Source organism: Patiria miniata, unplaced genomic scaffold, assembly GCF_015706575.1.
Source record: "Patiria miniata isolate m_02_andy unplaced genomic scaffold, ASM1570657v1 HiC_scaffold_9, whole genome shotgun sequence".
Lineage (NCBI taxonomy): Eukaryota > Metazoa > Echinodermata > Asteroidea > Valvatida > Asterinidae > Patiria > Patiria miniata.
This window is the reverse complement of record NW_024037076.1, coordinates 13,850,436-13,869,003: the sequence shown is the minus strand read 5'-3', so window position 1 is coordinate 13,869,003 and position 18,568 is coordinate 13,850,436. Positions and strand designations below refer to the sequence as shown.

The 18,568-nt window shown below is 39.9% G+C and overlaps 1 protein-coding gene across 6 annotated transcripts in view; it reads left to right on the top strand.

Annotated features, from left to right (window-relative positions):
- LOC119720687 (spectrin alpha chain, non-erythrocytic 1-like) overlaps positions 1–18,568 on the top strand; it is a 70,635-nt gene that overhangs the window by 37,023 nt on the left and 15,044 nt on the right. For 4 of the 6 annotated variants that reach the window (XM_038190490.1, XM_038190487.1, XM_038190488.1 and 1 more), the window contains 17 exons: positions 269–383; positions 853–936; positions 1,677–1,781; positions 2,305–2,396; positions 2,881–3,025; positions 3,533–3,649; positions 4,221–4,385; positions 5,685–5,833; positions 5,988–6,036; positions 7,438–7,688; positions 8,247–8,494; positions 11,454–11,638; positions 12,571–12,675; positions 13,250–13,359; positions 13,621–13,719; positions 14,209–14,329; positions 14,976–15,017. In XM_038190490.1, coding sequence (XP_038046418.1) covers positions 269–383; positions 853–936; positions 1,677–1,781; positions 2,305–2,396; positions 2,881–3,025; positions 3,533–3,649; positions 4,221–4,385; positions 5,685–5,833; positions 5,988–6,036; positions 7,438–7,688; positions 8,247–8,494; positions 11,454–11,638; positions 12,571–12,675; positions 13,250–13,359; positions 13,621–13,719; positions 14,209–14,329; positions 14,976–15,017 — 2,182 coding nt within the window. The remainder of the gene's footprint in view (positions 1–268; positions 384–852; positions 937–1,676; positions 1,782–2,304; positions 2,397–2,880; positions 3,026–3,532; positions 3,650–4,220; positions 4,386–5,684; positions 5,834–5,987; positions 6,037–7,437; positions 7,689–8,246; positions 8,495–11,453; positions 11,639–12,570; positions 12,676–13,249; positions 13,360–13,620; positions 13,720–14,208; positions 14,330–14,975; positions 15,018–18,568) is intronic. The other 2 variants (XM_038190492.1, XM_038190491.1) reach the window with 1 other exon arrangement.

Sequence of the window (18,568 nt, the reverse complement as noted above, 5' to 3'; positions counted from 1 at the left end):
AGAAACCTGTGGGGAGGAGACAATGAGAAGAAATCTCAGTTTTAAGAGGTGGGAGGTAAACCCTAGAAGAATATTCTGGGGAAACCTCACGGAATCGGGCAGGGACTGAAAACCCAATCCACATATTGGCCCAGGCTGGATTCGAACCCAGGTCACAGTGGTGGAAGGCGAGGAAAGAACCGCTACGACAACCTGGATCCAGATTGAATGTCCCCTCAGAATGAAGTGCTCTATAACTGAGTCCTGTCTTTTGTGTGTGTACATGTAGATATGAAGACATACTGCAGAACGCTGACGTGCGCAAGGACAAGCTGGAGGAATCCTGCAAGCGCTACATGCTGCTGCGTGAGGCTAACGACCTCATGCAATGGATCAAGGACAAGGTGAGACGGGCACCAGGGAACAAATTAAATGAAGCTGTTCGCCACAACAAAATTAGGTTACCGGCTAAAAATGTGCCGGTAGTGCATTGGTTTTGGATGGTTATCAGCTGTATGTTGTTAGATGAAGTAAGACTTACTGGGTGACATGCATCAGTATATATTCTGGTCCGGAACTTTTATTTGAAGCTTACACTGTAAGTGTTTAGGAGTTAGTATTTTAAGGGATGCTAAATAATTCTGTTAAAATCTGTTCATCGTAAGGAGAACACTTTCATTGGGAGACATTGCAGAATGGCCAGCAGTACATGTACATTAACAGAAACAAAGAATTTGTGTAAGCAAACCTGCAACTCAAAGATGACCAATTGTCTCAGTTGGCCTTATTTGGTATTCAACAAAATTTGTATTTACCTTTTTTTGTATTCAACGAAAAACAAATTTTAAACATTTTTTTTAAATTTTCTTATAGGAAACACTTGTGACTATGCAAGAGGTTGGTGAGGATTTGGAACAGGTCCAGATACTGCAGAAGAAGTTCGACAACTTCAATAAGGTGAGATGATTTCAATGAGCAACTTAATCCACAGATGTTACTATTATTTTGATTCAGATTTAAATGCCCAAATGAGGATTTTGTTTTCTCTTTGAGTTTTTCAGTGTGTGTTTCCAAATGTAATGAAGCTACTAACAAAGTTTAATATTTTTGATTCACTTATAGGGAATATACAACATTTGCAAATATCAAAAAACAAAACTACCAAATTATTATGAAATACGTTACTGGACTGTTAGTGAATGACAGTCTAAAGCATCCTGTAAAATCATGGCACCTGGCGTGCTGTCATTTTCAATAAAAGTGGTATTTTTGTATCAATTTCCTACGTTGGTCAGCCGACCAGCATTGGAAAAACCCCCAATTTACCATAATTTAGTTAGTCCGCATTTTGTTTGCAATCATTTACACACCTATGAACAGGTACTACAAGCCAGCTATTTTATGGCTCCCCGACCTTACAATTCCCCGACGTCTATAAATTGCTCTGTTTCATCTTAAGTGGGGTCTGGAAACCAGACTACAGGAACATGATTGTTTTTCTTGGTTTTTCCAGCATCTACGAACACAAAACTTCAAACAAGTCAGTATTTGCTATAAAATACTAACCCCTCAAATCCATCCATTTCTGAAAATTACAGCTTTAAAAGCAAATGTCGTATATTCCCTTTAACTAACACTAAAAGTAGTAATTATTTTGGTCTTGTGCTGACGACCCTTTAAAATTGTGTCTTACTCAGGATCTTTTAGCCAATGAGAGTCGTCTGGATGAAATCAACGACCAATCCAAAGAGCTGCCTGTTGATCAGAGCCCGGAGGATGACGTGGTTCGCCGCCGTGTCTATGTAAGCATCTTAACATTGACCAATCGAACGCGACCTCTCTCTAGCTATTTCACAATACTACTTCCAAGGAGGGAGTAGTGGTGATTTGCCTCCGTGCATGACCTCCTCCAAGGGCAAATTAAACAGTCTCTTCTGTATATTCGCCATAGTACAGTATCCAATGTAATATTGATATTTTACTTAAAGATGTTCCCAGTGATAGACATAGTGTTGAATGGAGAAGTTGAATTTTGCCATGTTCATTGTTGACATCACGCAACCATGCTGCACACTGGTCAATCATGCAGAACCTTACTCAGGTTATCAGTGTCCTATATAGGCTCATGTAAAACACTTGGTTGCTGGTTCAAAATAGTCTGAATTATTAAAATGATATTGAGTAGCCATTTTTTTCGTACCCATTTGAAAATCAGTTCAAGATTGTCAGTCGATATATATTTATCTATGTTGGTTTTGGCCACATTCTCATGGGTTTGGAAGTGCTTCAAAACTTAACAGCTGTCTTCTCACTTTTGATGCGCAGGAGCTGAACGAGCGCTGGAAGGCTCTGCAGAGGCTGACTGAAGAGCGGAGTGCGAGTCTGGGCACAGCCCATGAGGTCCAGCGATTCTTCAGGTATGACGGCAAAATACTTCCAAAAATTGAAATTTAAAAGTGATAGAGGGGTGACACTTATCAAAGCATACTATTAAGCCAATGAAAGTTGCTTTCTTTGTAATTTGTCCTTGTTATAATAGACTCACATCACAGACTTTCTGAAGTTGGGCCGCTTCACGACAATTTTTGTCTTTCACTCCAGACATGTCTAGCAATATCACAAAGCTAAATTTCTTGTTGACGGATTTAACAAAACTTTAAACAATTGACACAATGGTTATACACCAAAGTTACAAAAGTGGAAACATTCTTGTTCAGTTTGAACTTCTTGTTTTTGGATCATGACAAATTTCCATAACATATTCCTATCATGATCATGCATGGTCAAATGCCAGCCTTCTCACACGGTCTCGGGGAAAATTCCAAGAATCCACAGAGTTCCAAGATGCTTCCATTGGACAATATTGCTTATTGGGTTTTTTTTTTTGATCTTTGAATTCAGAGATGCTGATGAGACCAAGGACTGGATCAATGACAAGAACAAGTCTCTCAACACCGAGAACCTCGGCCACGACCTGCACAGTGTACAGGCCCTGCAACGCAAACACCAAGGGCTTGAGAGAGATCTGAATGCACTGGGAAGCCAGGTAGGGTCCTCTCACGAAATTCAGTCTGCAAGATGATTCATTGTACTGAGGAAAAAAGTAACTTGTCACTTGATAGAGATCTGAATGCTCTGGGAAGACCAGTATGGCCTACTTTAGAAATCCAAATTGCACAATGAGTCCTTGTATGAGGGAGAAATGCACCTGCTAAAAGTGTTCTGTTGGGAGATATAATCGACACATGGAGATAGATATTTCTTTTAGTTCTGAGCGTTAGGAGTGTGAAAACTGGTGACCATCTTCTTTTAAAAAGGCTGTAGAATCGTATTTCATTATTTCATATTTCTATGTCTTCTAATGGAATTGCTAAATTTGAAAATTTAAATTCTTGACTCATTACTTTAGAATAAATTCTACTCACTTTGCAACTGTGATAGCCAACATCTTTCCCCAGCTTCTTATTAAAGCTACGTTCAAAACTTGACGTACTTGCTATAGATACCATTCACCATATGCTTACATTGAATCACTCTAATCCTACAATCACAGGTCAACAAGCTTGATGAGACCGCAACCAGACTGATCCAGACTCACCCCGACCAGGCCGAGCCGATCACTGAGAAATGCCAGGAGATCGATGCTGCCTGGAACAACCTGCAGCAGAGGGTAAGGAATAGGGAGTTGCAAACATACTTGCTTCCATTTTTCACGTTGAACAGTTACCTTTAAAAGCCAAGCTGCTTGTTGTCATTAAATTTAATATTGTTGGGATCGGGCAAATAAATCCAAAACACATAATGTTCAGAAAGGAAATTACCTCAAGAATCTGTAAAAATAAATTGAGAAGAATGTCCTTGATTCATTATGAACAACCCCATGAGGTATCCTTTTTTTTCAAGAGAGAATATATCCTATTGTCTTCATATTCCAACTTGTACTTCTGCTAATGAAATTTCTTTGGAAGTGATTTTTCTTTCCTTTTTGGCTTTGGCTGGAAAATATAGAAGATCTCTTTACAGATCTCTTTATCAGAAAAAAGAAGTTTCGGAAATTAAACCTTGAAGAATTGTAGTGTGTTGATTCGTATATTGTTTACATTGAGCGACACTGTATGATTATACAAAGAGGTGCACAACAGTGTTGTAGTGCAAAATATTAACACGATCCTATCTTCCCCATTTTCCGTTGATTTGATTCTCACACTTGCGGTTCTTTCACCCCTCTTTGCTTCTTTCAGGCCAATGACCGCAAGAACAAGCTGACAGACTCTTACGACCTGCAGCGATTCCTGAGTGACTACCGGGACCTGATGTCCTGGATCAACAGCATGAAGACGCTGGTCTGCAGCGACGAGCTGGCCAAGGATGTCACCAGCGCTGAGGCACTGCTGGAACGCCACCAGGTAAACAGGGGTGTTGGGAGCTGAGGTGGATAGTCTACAACTATTGACTGCTTGGAAAGACTGATAATATACAACTTTTGACTGCTTGGAAAGACTGAAAATGTACAACTATTGACTGCTTGGAAAGACTGATAATATGCAACTATTGACTGCTTGGAAAGGCTGATAATATGCAACTATTGACTGCTTGGAAAGGCTGATAATATGCAACTATTGACTGCTTGGGAAAACTGATAATATACAACCATTGACTGCTTGGAGAGACTGATAATATACAACTTTTGACTGCTTGGAAAGACCGATAATATACAACTATTGACTGCTTGGAAAGACTGATAATATACAACTATTGACTGCTTGGAAAGACCGATAATATACAACTATTGATTGCTTGGAAAGACCATAATATACAACTATTGACTGCTTGGATAGAGTGATAATATACAACTATTGAATGCATGGAAAGACCGATAATATGCAACTATTGACTGCTTCAAATGGTATAGTCACCGAGCCTCTTTTGGCGATACTCTATTTTTCAAGGCAAGGCAGATGGACAGTATAACAATCCACAGGTCAGTGAATCTGTGGGCGAGGTTTTATTATGTAACAACAATTCTCAGGCAAATCTTTAAACTTAAAAGGAATCTGAAAAATATTCAAAGTGGTCAAAATACTGGGGAACTGAAGTTTGACTTTTGATATGGAACGCATTCCCTCAAATATCCAACTTAGTCAAATGTCAGATGACCTGCTCATTACACTTTTATGTACCGATTGGTACTGGACACCCATGGGTCACATTCCTGATTAGAATGAATTGACTGGGTGTGTTTTCATTTAAGTATTAGCAATCCGGAGGTGAGCAGTTTGTGTCAAGTATACAGTGCTAGAGCCAAGTAAAAAAAAAAAATTCTTGTCTGGACCTTTGAAAAAGAGAGGAGGCCGCCTCCCCCTTTTTTCCATTAAGGTGGCGGATTTTCCAAGGTGGCGGATGGATTCTTCCATTTTTTGTAACTCTGCTGATACTTTCATGTCCAAAGGAGCCATCACCCTTTCTATCAGATTTTGAACTTGTGCACATGGCTACAATTTTACTGGAAACAAATTAAAAGAAAAATATAAATTGCAAATATATGGTTAAAAAAAAGAGAGATGGGTGGGAAGTAGGAAGTAGGCAGGGACAAAAAAACTGGTTTATTCTTTTTATTCAGCCTAAAATGATTATTGACTACTTGGTGAACAAACCAAAGAGTGACACTTTAACAAACGTCGTCTCATTGTGATTGGCATATACAGGAGCTGCACTCTGAGATGGAGGCCCGCGCCGGCTCCTTCCAGAACTTTGAAGCCTTCGGCAAGCAGCTCCTGCAGAACAAGCACTACGCCAGCCCCGAGATCCAGGAGAAACTGGACGCACTCCAACAAGAGAGGGAGACTCTAGACAAGTGAGTTCAAGCTCTCAAAAACTTGGGGTGACATCAATCTCTGGTGACGCTGTGCATTCTCTGGCCAGCATAATGTGAGTTTCTTTTGAATATTCATTAAATGTCTGTGACGGGTATCAATATTGAAAGTATTCTTGACATTCATCTTCCACAGAGATTGGAACGACCGTCGTCTCAAGCTTGATCAGTGTCTGGAATTACAGGTATGTTTTTTGTTTGTCAGCGCTAATTCTAACTTAAGTCAGAGTTGTAATGACTCAAGTCAATGACTCGACTCGAGTCCGACTCGAGTCACAGTTTTTGGTGACTCGACTCGACTCGAGTCCCTAAGGGTAAATGACTCGACTCGACTCGAGTCACTGCGAGCAAATGACTTGACTCAACTCGAGTCCCTCAGACTCAAGCAAAAGCTAATAAGACTCGAGTCCCAAAAATAAAAGCAACATTTTGGGAAAGTATTTGCAATGACTTACGGTGCAAATTTTATGTTCATTTATAAACATACAACGTGTCACAGACCCCGCCTTATGGTTCTGGAACGCACAAAATACTATCCAGGAACCGGATTTTAAACACATTTTCCAATTCATTGTTTCATCATTGGCTTTGGGCGATTTCTTTTAAAGCTCTTGGATTCGAACGGCAGCTAAATTTGTGCCCTCCTTTTATAAATATTGGTAAATAGTGTTCAAATATTGGTGACTCGAATTGACTCAAGCCAAATATTTGACTCGACCTGACTCGACTTCCTTGACCTAATGACTCGACTCGACTCGAGTCACTTCTTTAAAATGACTCGACTCGACTCGAGTCACTTCTTTAAAATGACTCGACTCGACTCGACTCGAGTCACAAAAATCAGTGACTCGTTACAACTCTGACTTAAGTCAAATGATCCTAATTGACGGATCCATTACTCCCCTCCCCACCCCCAATGTCTTTTGACCAATCACAACTGTGATTAATGTCTGACATGTTTGCATAAAGGTTCAACATGCACATATGATGTGCACGGCAGGAGAATGCAGCAGGCTTTCAAGTTTTCCCACCTTTTACCTTGCTCCTACTTTCCTATTTTCTCTTGAAATTCCTACTGTTCCCTACTTTTTGGTCCCACAACTCTGAAAAATGAAATCTCATTGAACATTTTCATAACAGTGTTACACACTGTCATATGTCAATCACACAATGAAGGGCTTGGGCGCAGGAGTACTGCAACTGTACTTCCAAGAGCTTAGTTGAGAATGCAGCACAGGTGTTATGAGTACACACTATATGCCAAATGAGGCTTATGATGCTGTGGACATGGGCACACGAAAACTACTCCTGAAAACGATCAAAAGTCCTTGTTTATTCTGATTTTGTCCTTCAAACTCCTGCCTTTTGTCCTGTTTTTTGTTTTAAATTTTGATGGTACTGTTCTACTTTTTCACCTGGGTCTTCTTGAAAGCCTGAATGGGAGGGGCTTAACGGATTGGTCTATTGAACTGTGACTATGATCTAAATTTGCAAGGCATTATTTTCTGCTGTGTGGTTGCTGCTTCAAACCGACTCTTGTTGGGACTTGCCTAACTGATTCCTTACCCTACTCCCGCCTCCCACAGCTCTTCCTGCGAGACTGCGAGCAGGCCGAGGCCTGGATGGCCTCCCGCGAGGCCTTCCTGGCCAGCGAGGACATCACCGGCTCCCTGGACGGCGTGGAGGCGCTGATCAAGAAACACGAGGACTTTGACAAGGCCATCAGCGCCCAGGAGCAGAAGATCAACACCTTGCAGTCCTTCGCGGATCAGCTGATCAACGCTGACCACTACGATTCCCCCTTCATTGCTGACAAGAGGGACCAAGTCATTGAGAGGTATAGTCTTGACAGAAAATTTGTTTGTGTCAATTTTTTGTTGTTGGTCAGACAAGACCAAAGTGTTAAAATCTAAATGGTTATCCAAATTTAAACACCAGATGATTGTATACTATCTATATTGGAAGATAGCAACTCAAACTCTTTTTCCTCATATATTTTTTGAATTGTGGAGACTCCACATGCACTCTGTATTCCCCACAGCTCACATATTAAAACACAAATATCTGCAGTTTTGACAGAAGATAATTTACCCTCCTTACTACTCCATCCCTTTTGAAATATTGTTGGTCTATGGTCTAAATATTGTTTTTGAAATAAGTTGGTCTGTCGGCATTATCAACTGCAGAAACAGGCCAACTTAGATGTGTCTGGCAAAAGTTTGTTTGAATAGTGATGAAGAATGTCACTTTGATTTTAGCAAGATTCGGCATTTAAATATTTTAAAAACACAACACAACTGCATGTGTAAGAGGGTAATATTCATCACATTAAGAGATTTATTTGAGTGTTTTAACAATGTGTGTGTTTCCCCCGTCTCTCTTGTTCATTCTCAAGATGGAACTCCCTGAAGGCAGCCCTGATTGAGAAGCGCTCCAAGCTGGGCGAGTCCCACACCCTGCAGCAGTTCAGCCGGGACGCTGACGAGGTGGAGGCCTGGATGACGGAGAAGTACCAGGTGGCCACCGACAAGTCCTACATGGACCCCACCAACATCCAGAGCAAGCACCAGAAGCACCAGGCTTTCGAGGCGGAGGTGGCGGCCAACGCTGAGCGCATCCAGGCCGTCATGGCTGTCGGACAGAGTGAGTTGGGTTGACTTTGCTTGGAAAGACTGTAGTATCTGGACGTCACTTCTTTGGTTGTGTACAAAGTCAAAAGAATGTAGTATCTGGACGTCACTTCTTTGGTTGTGTACAAAGTCAAAAGAATGTAGTATCTGGACGTCACTTCTTTGGTTGTGTACAAAGTCGAAAGAATGTAGTATCCAGACGTCACTTCTTTGGTTGTGTACAAAGTCGAAAGAATGTAGTATCCAGACGTCACTTCTTTGGTTGTGTACAAAGTCGAAAGAATGTAGTATCCAGACGTCACTTCTTTGGTTGTGTACAAAGTCGAAAGAATGTAGTATCCAGACGTCACTTCTTTGGTTGTGTACAAAGTCGAAAGAATGTAGTATCAAGACGTCACTTCTTTGGTTGTGTACAAAGTCGAAAGAATGTAGTATCCAGACGTCACTTCTTTGGTTGTGTACAAAGTCGAAAGAATGTAGTATCCAGACGTCACTTCTTTGGTTGTGTACAAAGTCGAAAGAATGTAGTATCCAGACGTCACTTCTTTGGTTGTGTACAAAGTCGAAAGAATGTAGTATCAAGACGTCACTTCTTTGGTTGTGTACAAAGTCGAAAGAATGTAGTATCAAGACGTCACTTCTTTGGTTGTGTACAAAGTCGAAAGAATGTAGTATCCAGACGTCACTTCTTTGGTTGTGTACAAAGTCGAAAGAATGTAGTATCAAGACGTCACTTCTTTGGTTGTGTACAAAGTTGAAAGAATGTAGTATCCAGACGTCACTTCTTTGGTTGTGTACAAAGTCGAACGAATGTAGTATCCAGTCGTCACTTCTTTGGTTGTGTACAAAGTCGAAAGAATGTAGTATCGAGATGTCACTTCTTTGGTTGTGTACAAAGTCGAAAGAATGTAGTATCCAGACGTCACTTCTTTGGTTGTGTACAAAGTCGAAAGAATGTAGTATCCAGACGTCACTTCTTTGGTTGTGTACAAAGTCGAAAGAATGTAGTATCCAGACGTCACTTCTTTGGTTGTGTACAAAGTCGAAAGAATGTAGTATCCAGACGTCACTTCTTTGGTTGTGTACAAAGTCGAAAGAATGTAGTATCAAGACGTCACTTCTTTGGTTGTGTACAAAGTCGAAAGAATGTAGTATCCAGACGTCACTTCTTTGGTTGTGTACAAAGTCGAAAGAATGTAGTATCCAGACGTCACTTCTTTGGTTGTGTACAAAGTCGAAAGAATGTAGTAACCAGATGTCACTTCTTTGGTTGTGTACAAAGTCGAAAGAATGTAGTAACCAGATGTCACTTCTTTGGTTGTGTACAAAGTCGAAAGAATGTAGTATCAAGACGTCACTTCTTTGGTTGTGTACAAAGTCGAAAGAATGTAGTATCCAGACGTCACTTCTTTGGTTGTGTACAAAGTCGAAAGAATGTAGTATCCAGACGTCACTTCTTTGGTTGTGTACAAAGTCGAAAGAATGTAGTATCCAGACGTCACTTCTTTGGTTGTGTACAAAGTCGAAAGAATGTAGTATCAAGACGTCACTTCTTTGGTTGTGTACAAAGTCGAAAGAATGTAGTATCCAGACGTCACTTCTTTGGTTGTGTACAAAGTCGAAAGAATGTAGTATCCAGACGTCACTTCTTTGGTTGTGTACAAAGTCGAAAGAATGTAGTATCCAGACGTCACTTCTTTGGTTGTGTACAAAGTCGAAAGAATGTAGTATCCAGACGTCACTTCTTTGGTTGTGTACAAAGTCGAAAGAATGTAGTATCAAGACGTCACTTCTTTGGTTGTGTACAAAGTCGAAAGAATGTAGTATCCAGACGTCACTTCTTTGGTTGTGTACAAAGTCGAAAGAATGTAGTATCCAGACGTCACTTCTTTGGTTGTGTACAAAGTCGAAAGAATGTAGTATCAAGACGTCACTTCTTTGGTTGTGTACAAAGTCGAAAGAATGTAGTATCCAGACGTCACTTCTTTGGTTGTGTACAAAGTCGAAAGAATGTAGTATCAAGACGTCACTTCTTTGGTTGTGTAAAGTCGAAAGAATGTAGTATCCAGACGTCACTTCTTTGGTTGTGTACAAAGTCGAAAGAATGTAGTATCCAGACATCACTTCTTTGGTTGTGTACAAAGTCGAAAGAATGTAGTATCAAGACGTCACTTCTTTGGTTGTGTACAAAGTCGAAAGAATGTAGTATCCAGACATCACTTCTTTGGTTTCGTACAAAGTCCAAGGAGTGTGGAGTGCATTTTCAAAGTATTTTCTAACAAAATTGGAATAGTTTCTCCAGATTCATGTCTTTCAACAGTTTTGCAGTGACTGATCTTCATTGAGATAATATACAGTGGAAAAATTGGCATCAGGATGCAACATTCTTTCCCTTTGCTTCTCTTAGCAGTCCCTGGAGCTGATTTTAGTGGCCTTCTTTTTAAGGGACAAATAAACAAAACTAATCAAATGAAAACGAATTGTTTTTGTTTCATTGCGTGTATTTTAAATAAATTTTGTGTTTCATGTCAGGGTTTTTGATTTGTTGAAAATTAACCTTAATATGCCATTGACATTGACTCAATTCCCTTCATGAGATGACAAAAGAGCAAACATCTGAAGTTGTACAGATGACTGTACAGAATCAGAACAGTCAAATTTAAAAAAAAATACCCATTGACTTGGAACAGAAGTCCTGTGATATACTAAAAGTGTGGAGTATGCATTCTTGAGTATCACTGAGATAGTAAATTCAAATAAATTTTGAAATTTGAAATTAAAGCACTGTAATAAATCTTTTGTATAACTTTTGTATGTCTTTATCTCCTCTCGCTTTCCTGGAAAGACGGACGAAGGCTTAGCATCAGCAAACACAGTCATTCTGAGACACTGACATCAAACTCAACAAACAATTTTGGATCTGGGAAAAACTTCCTAATAAACAACCCCTTTTTTCCCCTGCTGATGCCCAGGACTGATTGACAACCGCCAGTGCGTGGGAAGCGAGGATGCCGTCCAGAATCGCATCGTCACCATCGGCAACCAGTGGGAGCTGCTGGTCACCAAGTCCACTGAGAAGAGCGAGAAACTGAAGGAGGCCAACAAGCAGCAGACGTTCCACATCAGCATCAAGGACATTGACTTCTGGCTCAGTGAGGTAAGTATCCTTCCCACTGATGAAACCCTGTGCTCTGATGGCTTTTCTCTTGTATTTAGAAAAATTAGTTGGAGCTGCTTCCACCAGTGTTGTAGTCGAGTCATCACAAGTCCTTCCATAAGTCCAGTCACAAGTCCTTTCATAAGTCCAGTCACAAGTAATGGAATTGATAATGACAAAGGAATGCTTTTGTCACAGTTCATTTGAATAGCTAGTGACTTGACTTGAGACTGAAGGACTTGTGATGGACTTGAAGGGACTTGTGATGGACTCGACTACAACACTCAGGCATGCAACTTTTCCTCGGATCAGCTGATTTCCTCTTTTTTTACTTCCCATGTGTGCCATTGAAAATAGAAAAACACTGTACAAAGTCTGGGAAAAATTTGAATTTCCTCTTTTTTTGGGATTTCCCAGTTGCATGCCTGAACACTGGCTTCCACTAGGAAGGCTGAAATTAGACTGAAGTTGGAAAAGTCAGGTTTAGAGATTTTGTAATGATTGAATCAAGCAGAATTAGAGCCTTATAATCTTGTACAATTTTGGGTATAAGTGATGCTGTGCCTTTGAAATGTTTGAGAAATGTGGGAATTTTGTATGAGTTGGGAGATTTTTTTTTGAAAAAAAAAAGACAGTGCAACAGTTGCTCTGCATGACCTTCTCGGGAGGGCCAAGTTAAGGGCCCTTTAATGGCACATCAGTTTGCAGACCTGTACCCAAATCAAGCCAAAACGTGCACGAAACCTGGCAACCAATTGTTGTTGGAAACTACATGTATGACAAAAAATTAATGCTCTGCCATCATTAACAGTTTAATTGACCTTTTTTAACACCTGATTGCTACGGTGCACATAGAACCCCTTGGTTATGTATGATCCGAATTCATTTTAGTGCATTCTGATTGATATCGGTATTTTTGGTGCTCTTGTCAGATTGAAGCGGCGCTGTCGTCTGATGACATAGGTCGTGACCTGACCTCGGTGCAATATCTTCTGAAGAAGCACCAGCTGCTGGAGGATGACATTGCTGCCCATGAGGTGAGAAGGCACATACTCACAAACATCTGAAGGAAGTGTACAATTCCTTACATTGACATGCTTGGGAAAAAAAGTCACCTCTGTTGTAACAGCAGTTTGTCAGTGCAAGTCTTAACATTTTTGGAAAAACAAGAGGAATCTGCAAATACAAAATATAAAACAAAACTTCCTTTTCATAAACTCTATTTTGGACTTTAGTTTTAAGGCAAAGCACATGATATAAAAAAACCCACCATGTGACAACATGGTATAGACAAAACAGACAATTAGAATTTCTAAGTGAGTCAAAGGTAAGGGTGTTTATAAAGATACATTTGATACAAAATTAGCATCTCGGAACTGAAATCTTAATATATTTTTTTGTGAGCTGAAGAATTTTTCGTTACATGTTTGGTTTGAGACATGGTAGATGTGATTGCCATATTTTAAATGCAGCAAGCTCTGTTCTACTGTTGGTCTGCGTTTTTCAAGTGCCACCACTTTGACATTATTTGTATTTGAAGAAGTTATCTCTATGTGTGACTTGCATGTTAAACTTTTAACATGTTTTCATGTTGGTTTCCTTCCTTTGCAGGATCGTATCAAGGACCTGAATGCCCAAGCCGATGCCTTCATCGAAGCTGGTCACTTTGATCCCCAGGTGATCAAAGACAAGAAGGAGAACATCAACATCCGCTATGAAAAGTAAGAGCAGTGCTGTAGTACCAACAACAAAACGTAACAGCAAGTTTGTTGGATCTCTTGATAATTGATACCATGTGTGAAATTGTCTGTCAAGATGCTCATATAAACATGCCTTCCGATACCAGGGCCAATTTTTAAGATTTGCTCAGTGCTCATTTGCTGCGCACTGAAAAGTGTTGCTTAGCAAAAGCAGATTACTTCGGTTATTGCAAAATTTGAGAAAGTTTTAATGAATATTTGTCTTTCCCTCGAATCCCACAGAGTCACTGAGCTGAGCATCTTGCGTCGTGAGAAGCTGAACGAGTCACACCGCGTGCATCAGTTCTTCCGAGACATCGATGATGAGGAGGCTTGGATCAAGTGAGATTTGTTATTTAAAAAAAAAAAAATTGGTAGAAATTATCCTTAAGTCTTTCCTTTTATTTTGTTTAAATTGTTTCTTTTATTAGTGCCTGGGATATATATAATACATCACAAGAAAACTTTCTTTGGAATACAGTTTTCCATAAAGCAACAAAAAGTCAGTTGCTGTCTCAGTGCTGCATCCTAATGGATTTTACAGAATACTATAGGCCATGTTACCTGTGTCGTCATACTAACAGGCAATAGCCTGACAAACTCGACCATTTAAGCATCATTTGCAGGCTATTTTACCCATGTTTAACAGTTTGTCACCACTTTGACACCAATCACATTTCAAGAGATACACATGCAGTGCAGAATAAAACAGTTTGTCTAGAAGCTGGCATCAACGTCCAATTTGTAAACAAATGTGACATGGTCGGTACCTTGGACAGTCCTTGCCAGTTTTTAAAATCATAACATTCAAAATCTTCTTACTTTGTGAAGGGAGAAGAAATTGCTGACCAGTTCCGATGACTACGGCCGTGAGCTGACCGGTGTGCAGAACCTGCGCAAGAAACACAAGCGTCTGGAAGCTGAGATCAACGGCCATGAGCCCGCCATTCAGGTATGCTAATCTTTGCTGAATCCTCGTTTGTCAAACAAATTTAAACAATGAAGTTTGTGACACTTTCTTTTGTAAACGAGCCCCAGAAACCTGTGTATATTTTTACATGATTTTGTGGTAAAGTGGTACATATCTGGTAATGGCATATATTTTCCTGCAGTGTCTTCAAAAAGGTCTGACATAATATTAAGAAATATGGGGATGAACAAAATGCTCAGAAAACTTATTTGAGAATCAATGAACAATGTATGAGCTTTACATTTTTATTGAAAATTTATGTTTTTTTAAGATAATTTATTTATTTAGATAAAAGGATGAGTGCGCAGTTACACGTCTGAGAAGAAAAATATGAATAACTGCTTTGGGTTTAACCTACTCCATGCCATGATCTGTGTGCACTGACATCACAGACTTCATGACGTCCAATCAAACTTTTGTCCCAAAAGATTTTGTGCTCCTAGTAAAAAGAAACCCGTTGATTTTGTATTTATCATGATTTTTATGTGAAAAGTGTTCCACGCTTTTCATTCTGTGTCTGGTTTTGATTTCTCGTTTTTCATTTTATTGTGCTTTATGTGTTTTTAATTTCTGTTCTTCATGTTTTGTGTTTTGTTTTTTGCTTTTAACACTTGGTTTTTTCCTAAAGGCTGTTCACGATGCCGGTGCTGTTTTGATGGACAAACTCGAGGTATAGTCTTCAACATTACATAGTCTTCGACACACTCGCTCACACACCAGCTTTAGTTTTATCAATGCCCAGTAAATATAGCCACCATGCCATTCCATTCATTAGCAACGTACATCTTCACCGTGTGTTTTCCCATCGCCAGTAGCCCAACTATTCATTTTGAGTACAGTAAGTAAAAAGTAAAGTCTGTCCCGAGCCAATGTGGCTCATCAGGCCGGCGTTTATCTCCGGTTTCAGTAGCATGAAACGACTGAGAATATTTCTACTCCCCCTGGATGGGATGCTAGTCCATCGCAGGTTACTCCCCAGCTAATGCCAGTACCCATTTATACTCCTGGGTGGAGAGGGGCAAGTGGGGGTGAAGTGCCTTGCCCAAGGACACAATATATGACCAGCGGCTGGATTCGAACCCCGGACCCTCTGATCATGAGTCACGAACACTAACCACTAGGCCACACACTCCCCCAAACAGTAATTGATCAATTTTCAAAAGTTTTTGAATGTTGAGATTTCAGTTCACATTTGATAAAGCAGCAGAGCCTACTGGTTCAACAGAGCAATCCCGTTGCTTTCAGAAACAACCACCGTGCTTTTTTTTTTGTCGCAGACACTTTAGTGATAAACGTGAGCTGAAAATGGAAAATGGTTTAATAGTCCTGTCTAGCTTTTTGGATGATGGAAGGCAAAGTATGTCTAATTGTTGCATAATGGTGGTCGTCTCTGCATTGGCATGGGGTTGCTTTGTTGAAATCCAACTGAATTTATACAACCTTGGTGTGGAGTATTTCGTTAATACTTGTTACACCCTCTACTCCTAGTAAAGGAGCTCCAAACCCTGGGTTTACTCCTTCAAGGTGACCCACGTAGAGTGCTTAGCACCAAATCTAACAAAGAGTGAAAGGTTTTATGATGGCTTTCCTTCTAACAACCCACAGGTACCATAAGGTTGCACACTTGTAAATAAATTCTTACGCAGGATTCTAATTCCCAAGTCTCAAAAGTAGCCTCTAAATCCTAAAGAGGTTGAGCTGTTCAATTTCCAGCAGTTGTTCGTTGACTTTCGGGTTCTTCCACTCCAAATTGAAGCTCAAAAAGTAGCGCTGAAACTTACGCTAGAGAGTAGCCATTTGGAAATCATTTTACAATCCTTTAAATACAGCATTGAGATTTGTCAGGTGTTTTCCTGATTTCAAGCTTTGTTTTGAGATGTTGTCTATAAATGTACCTTGAATAGAAATAAAGAAAAGGTTATTTTAAGGGGTGCCTTTAGCTAATAATACGAACACACACCATAGACCATTTGACACCTTGCTTTGGGGCTCTCTGCAACCCTCAAAACCCTCTGCCGATAATCTTGAGGATGTTTAATTTTCCGCCAATCTCGCCCCTGTTTTTTTATCATTACCACCCCCCCATTTAAGAAAGTGCAAAATGTCAGGTTTTTACAGGCAACATCAGCACTACTTTCTACATTTATTTACTTGTGTGCAACCTTGTTGCCTGATGACTGGGCAATCAACTCTGGATCTCTGTTATCCATGAAGTGCGCCCTCTGTTGTTTCTCTCTCTATTGGTTGACTCCATACCTCGGCTTTATCACCTCAAACGAGTGGGAAAAGCAAACATGTAGTCGGCAGGCTGATCCATTGTAACAGAAAACAGTCAAAAATGTGACTCCCCCCCCCCCCCTTTTTTTTACCCAAGATTTTTCATTATCAAATGATGACTCATACAACTCATGTAATACTGAGAACATCATTGTGTCTGCTTCTACCATAGCAGTGAGTTTTAAACTCTTGACTCCATTCTCTAAAAGCAACGTGTGCTATTTTCAACATATACATTTGTTAAAAATGCGGGGTTTTTTTTCGTCCGATTCTCCCGAGTATTGCGTCAGTGTCAGGATGGCCATTTTCTTGTTACTGTGGGTCAGCCAGTAGTGTTAGTTAATCAGCTTTTAAAAACTTGGGGTTTCTTTCCTACTTACAAAGCTTACAATGTAAATCCCCTTAAGTAAGTTTATAGTGCTGAAATAACTTTCCTGTGTGGCCCCTATTAACCCTTCCACGCCGGCCGACAGCTTTAGCCACGGCCCGGTATTCCATGTTATACAACACCTGAATAAATCCCCGTCATCTGATTGGTGGATCGTTGATCACATGTCATTGAATTATTTGTACCAACGCACGGCGCGCGCGTGGCGCGCAGCGCACAGTGCAATGGAAGTTCTATTGCACTGTGAATAGAACTTCCATTGCACTGTGTCACATGGAAGTTCTATTGCACTGTGAATAGAACTTCCATTGCACTGTGTCACTGCTGCTGGTGGTGGCGCTGTTTAAATCGAGATAAATTGAATATGATTGTTCTCAACCTGTTGAACAGTTTGCATTAATATAAATATGATGAGCTTGTCAAACTTTTAAACAGTTTTTAACCTGAATAAATTGGCTATTAAAAGTCAACCAATCAGATGACAAGGATTTATTCAGGTGTTATATAAAACAAATAATGAATGTTTCACGTTCGTGCAATGGAAAGAATAATTTCATTCGGTGACAGATGAAATGTTCCATTCCACGAGGCGAATTCATCTGTCACCTCATGAAATTATTCTTACCATTGCACTCACAAACATTCATTATTTGTATAATATGCCATAGTATGCAGTCTGTGGGAAACTGCTACTTTGCAGTGCCGCTACTGCGCAGAGGCTACTGTGCAGTGATGCGTAAAAACCCGGCGGCAAGGAGTTAACGACAAACAATTGTACACAGTAACAAAGGTCTTTCATGGGTATCATGGGTAATGTGGAATTACGCACTCATACAGCGGTTAACATTCACAATCTGGACATGATAGCTGGTACTTCATGGAAGCCATGTACATTGTATTCATTTTGTCATCAAGGAGTTTAGATCAAGTTTGCAAGTCCTGTACAGATTAGATATCTGTCGCAATTTGTCATAGCTACATGTACCTTAACAAATTAAAAAACTCCCTTGTTCAAATATTTTGAGCCCTTCGTTCATCCTCATGTATTTTTTTTTTGGAAGGTCTAGATACCCGATCATAAGCACAATCCTTACAGTTAAATTGATCATTCAATTTATATTCCTTCACCGTTGGATTATCATCGATCATCCTTCCACCATTTCCATGAACACGAATAATTTATTGGATAAACATTTGCTCTTAAATTGTTTTGTAGATATTAGAACATTGCAACCATAATTGACAGAAGGAATTCATGAATCGCTTCCCATGCCCATTAGTAGTCTAACTTTAATTGCAACAATTACAATCACTGTTGAACATAGAAATGGCTGCTCTTGCATCAATAGGGGTACTCTTGGTTGACTCAAAACTGCAAAATTCATATCAGATCTGAACATTCTCAGAACATCAACAAGCATTATTGAAACAAATCAGAAATATCTATGTTCAAATCTTCAACAGACTTTTTTGGCTTCAGACTGAAAACTTGCTAGATAGATTAGGAAATTGAATACTTGCACTCTTGTATCTCCACACCCTCCTCCATTTAAAGG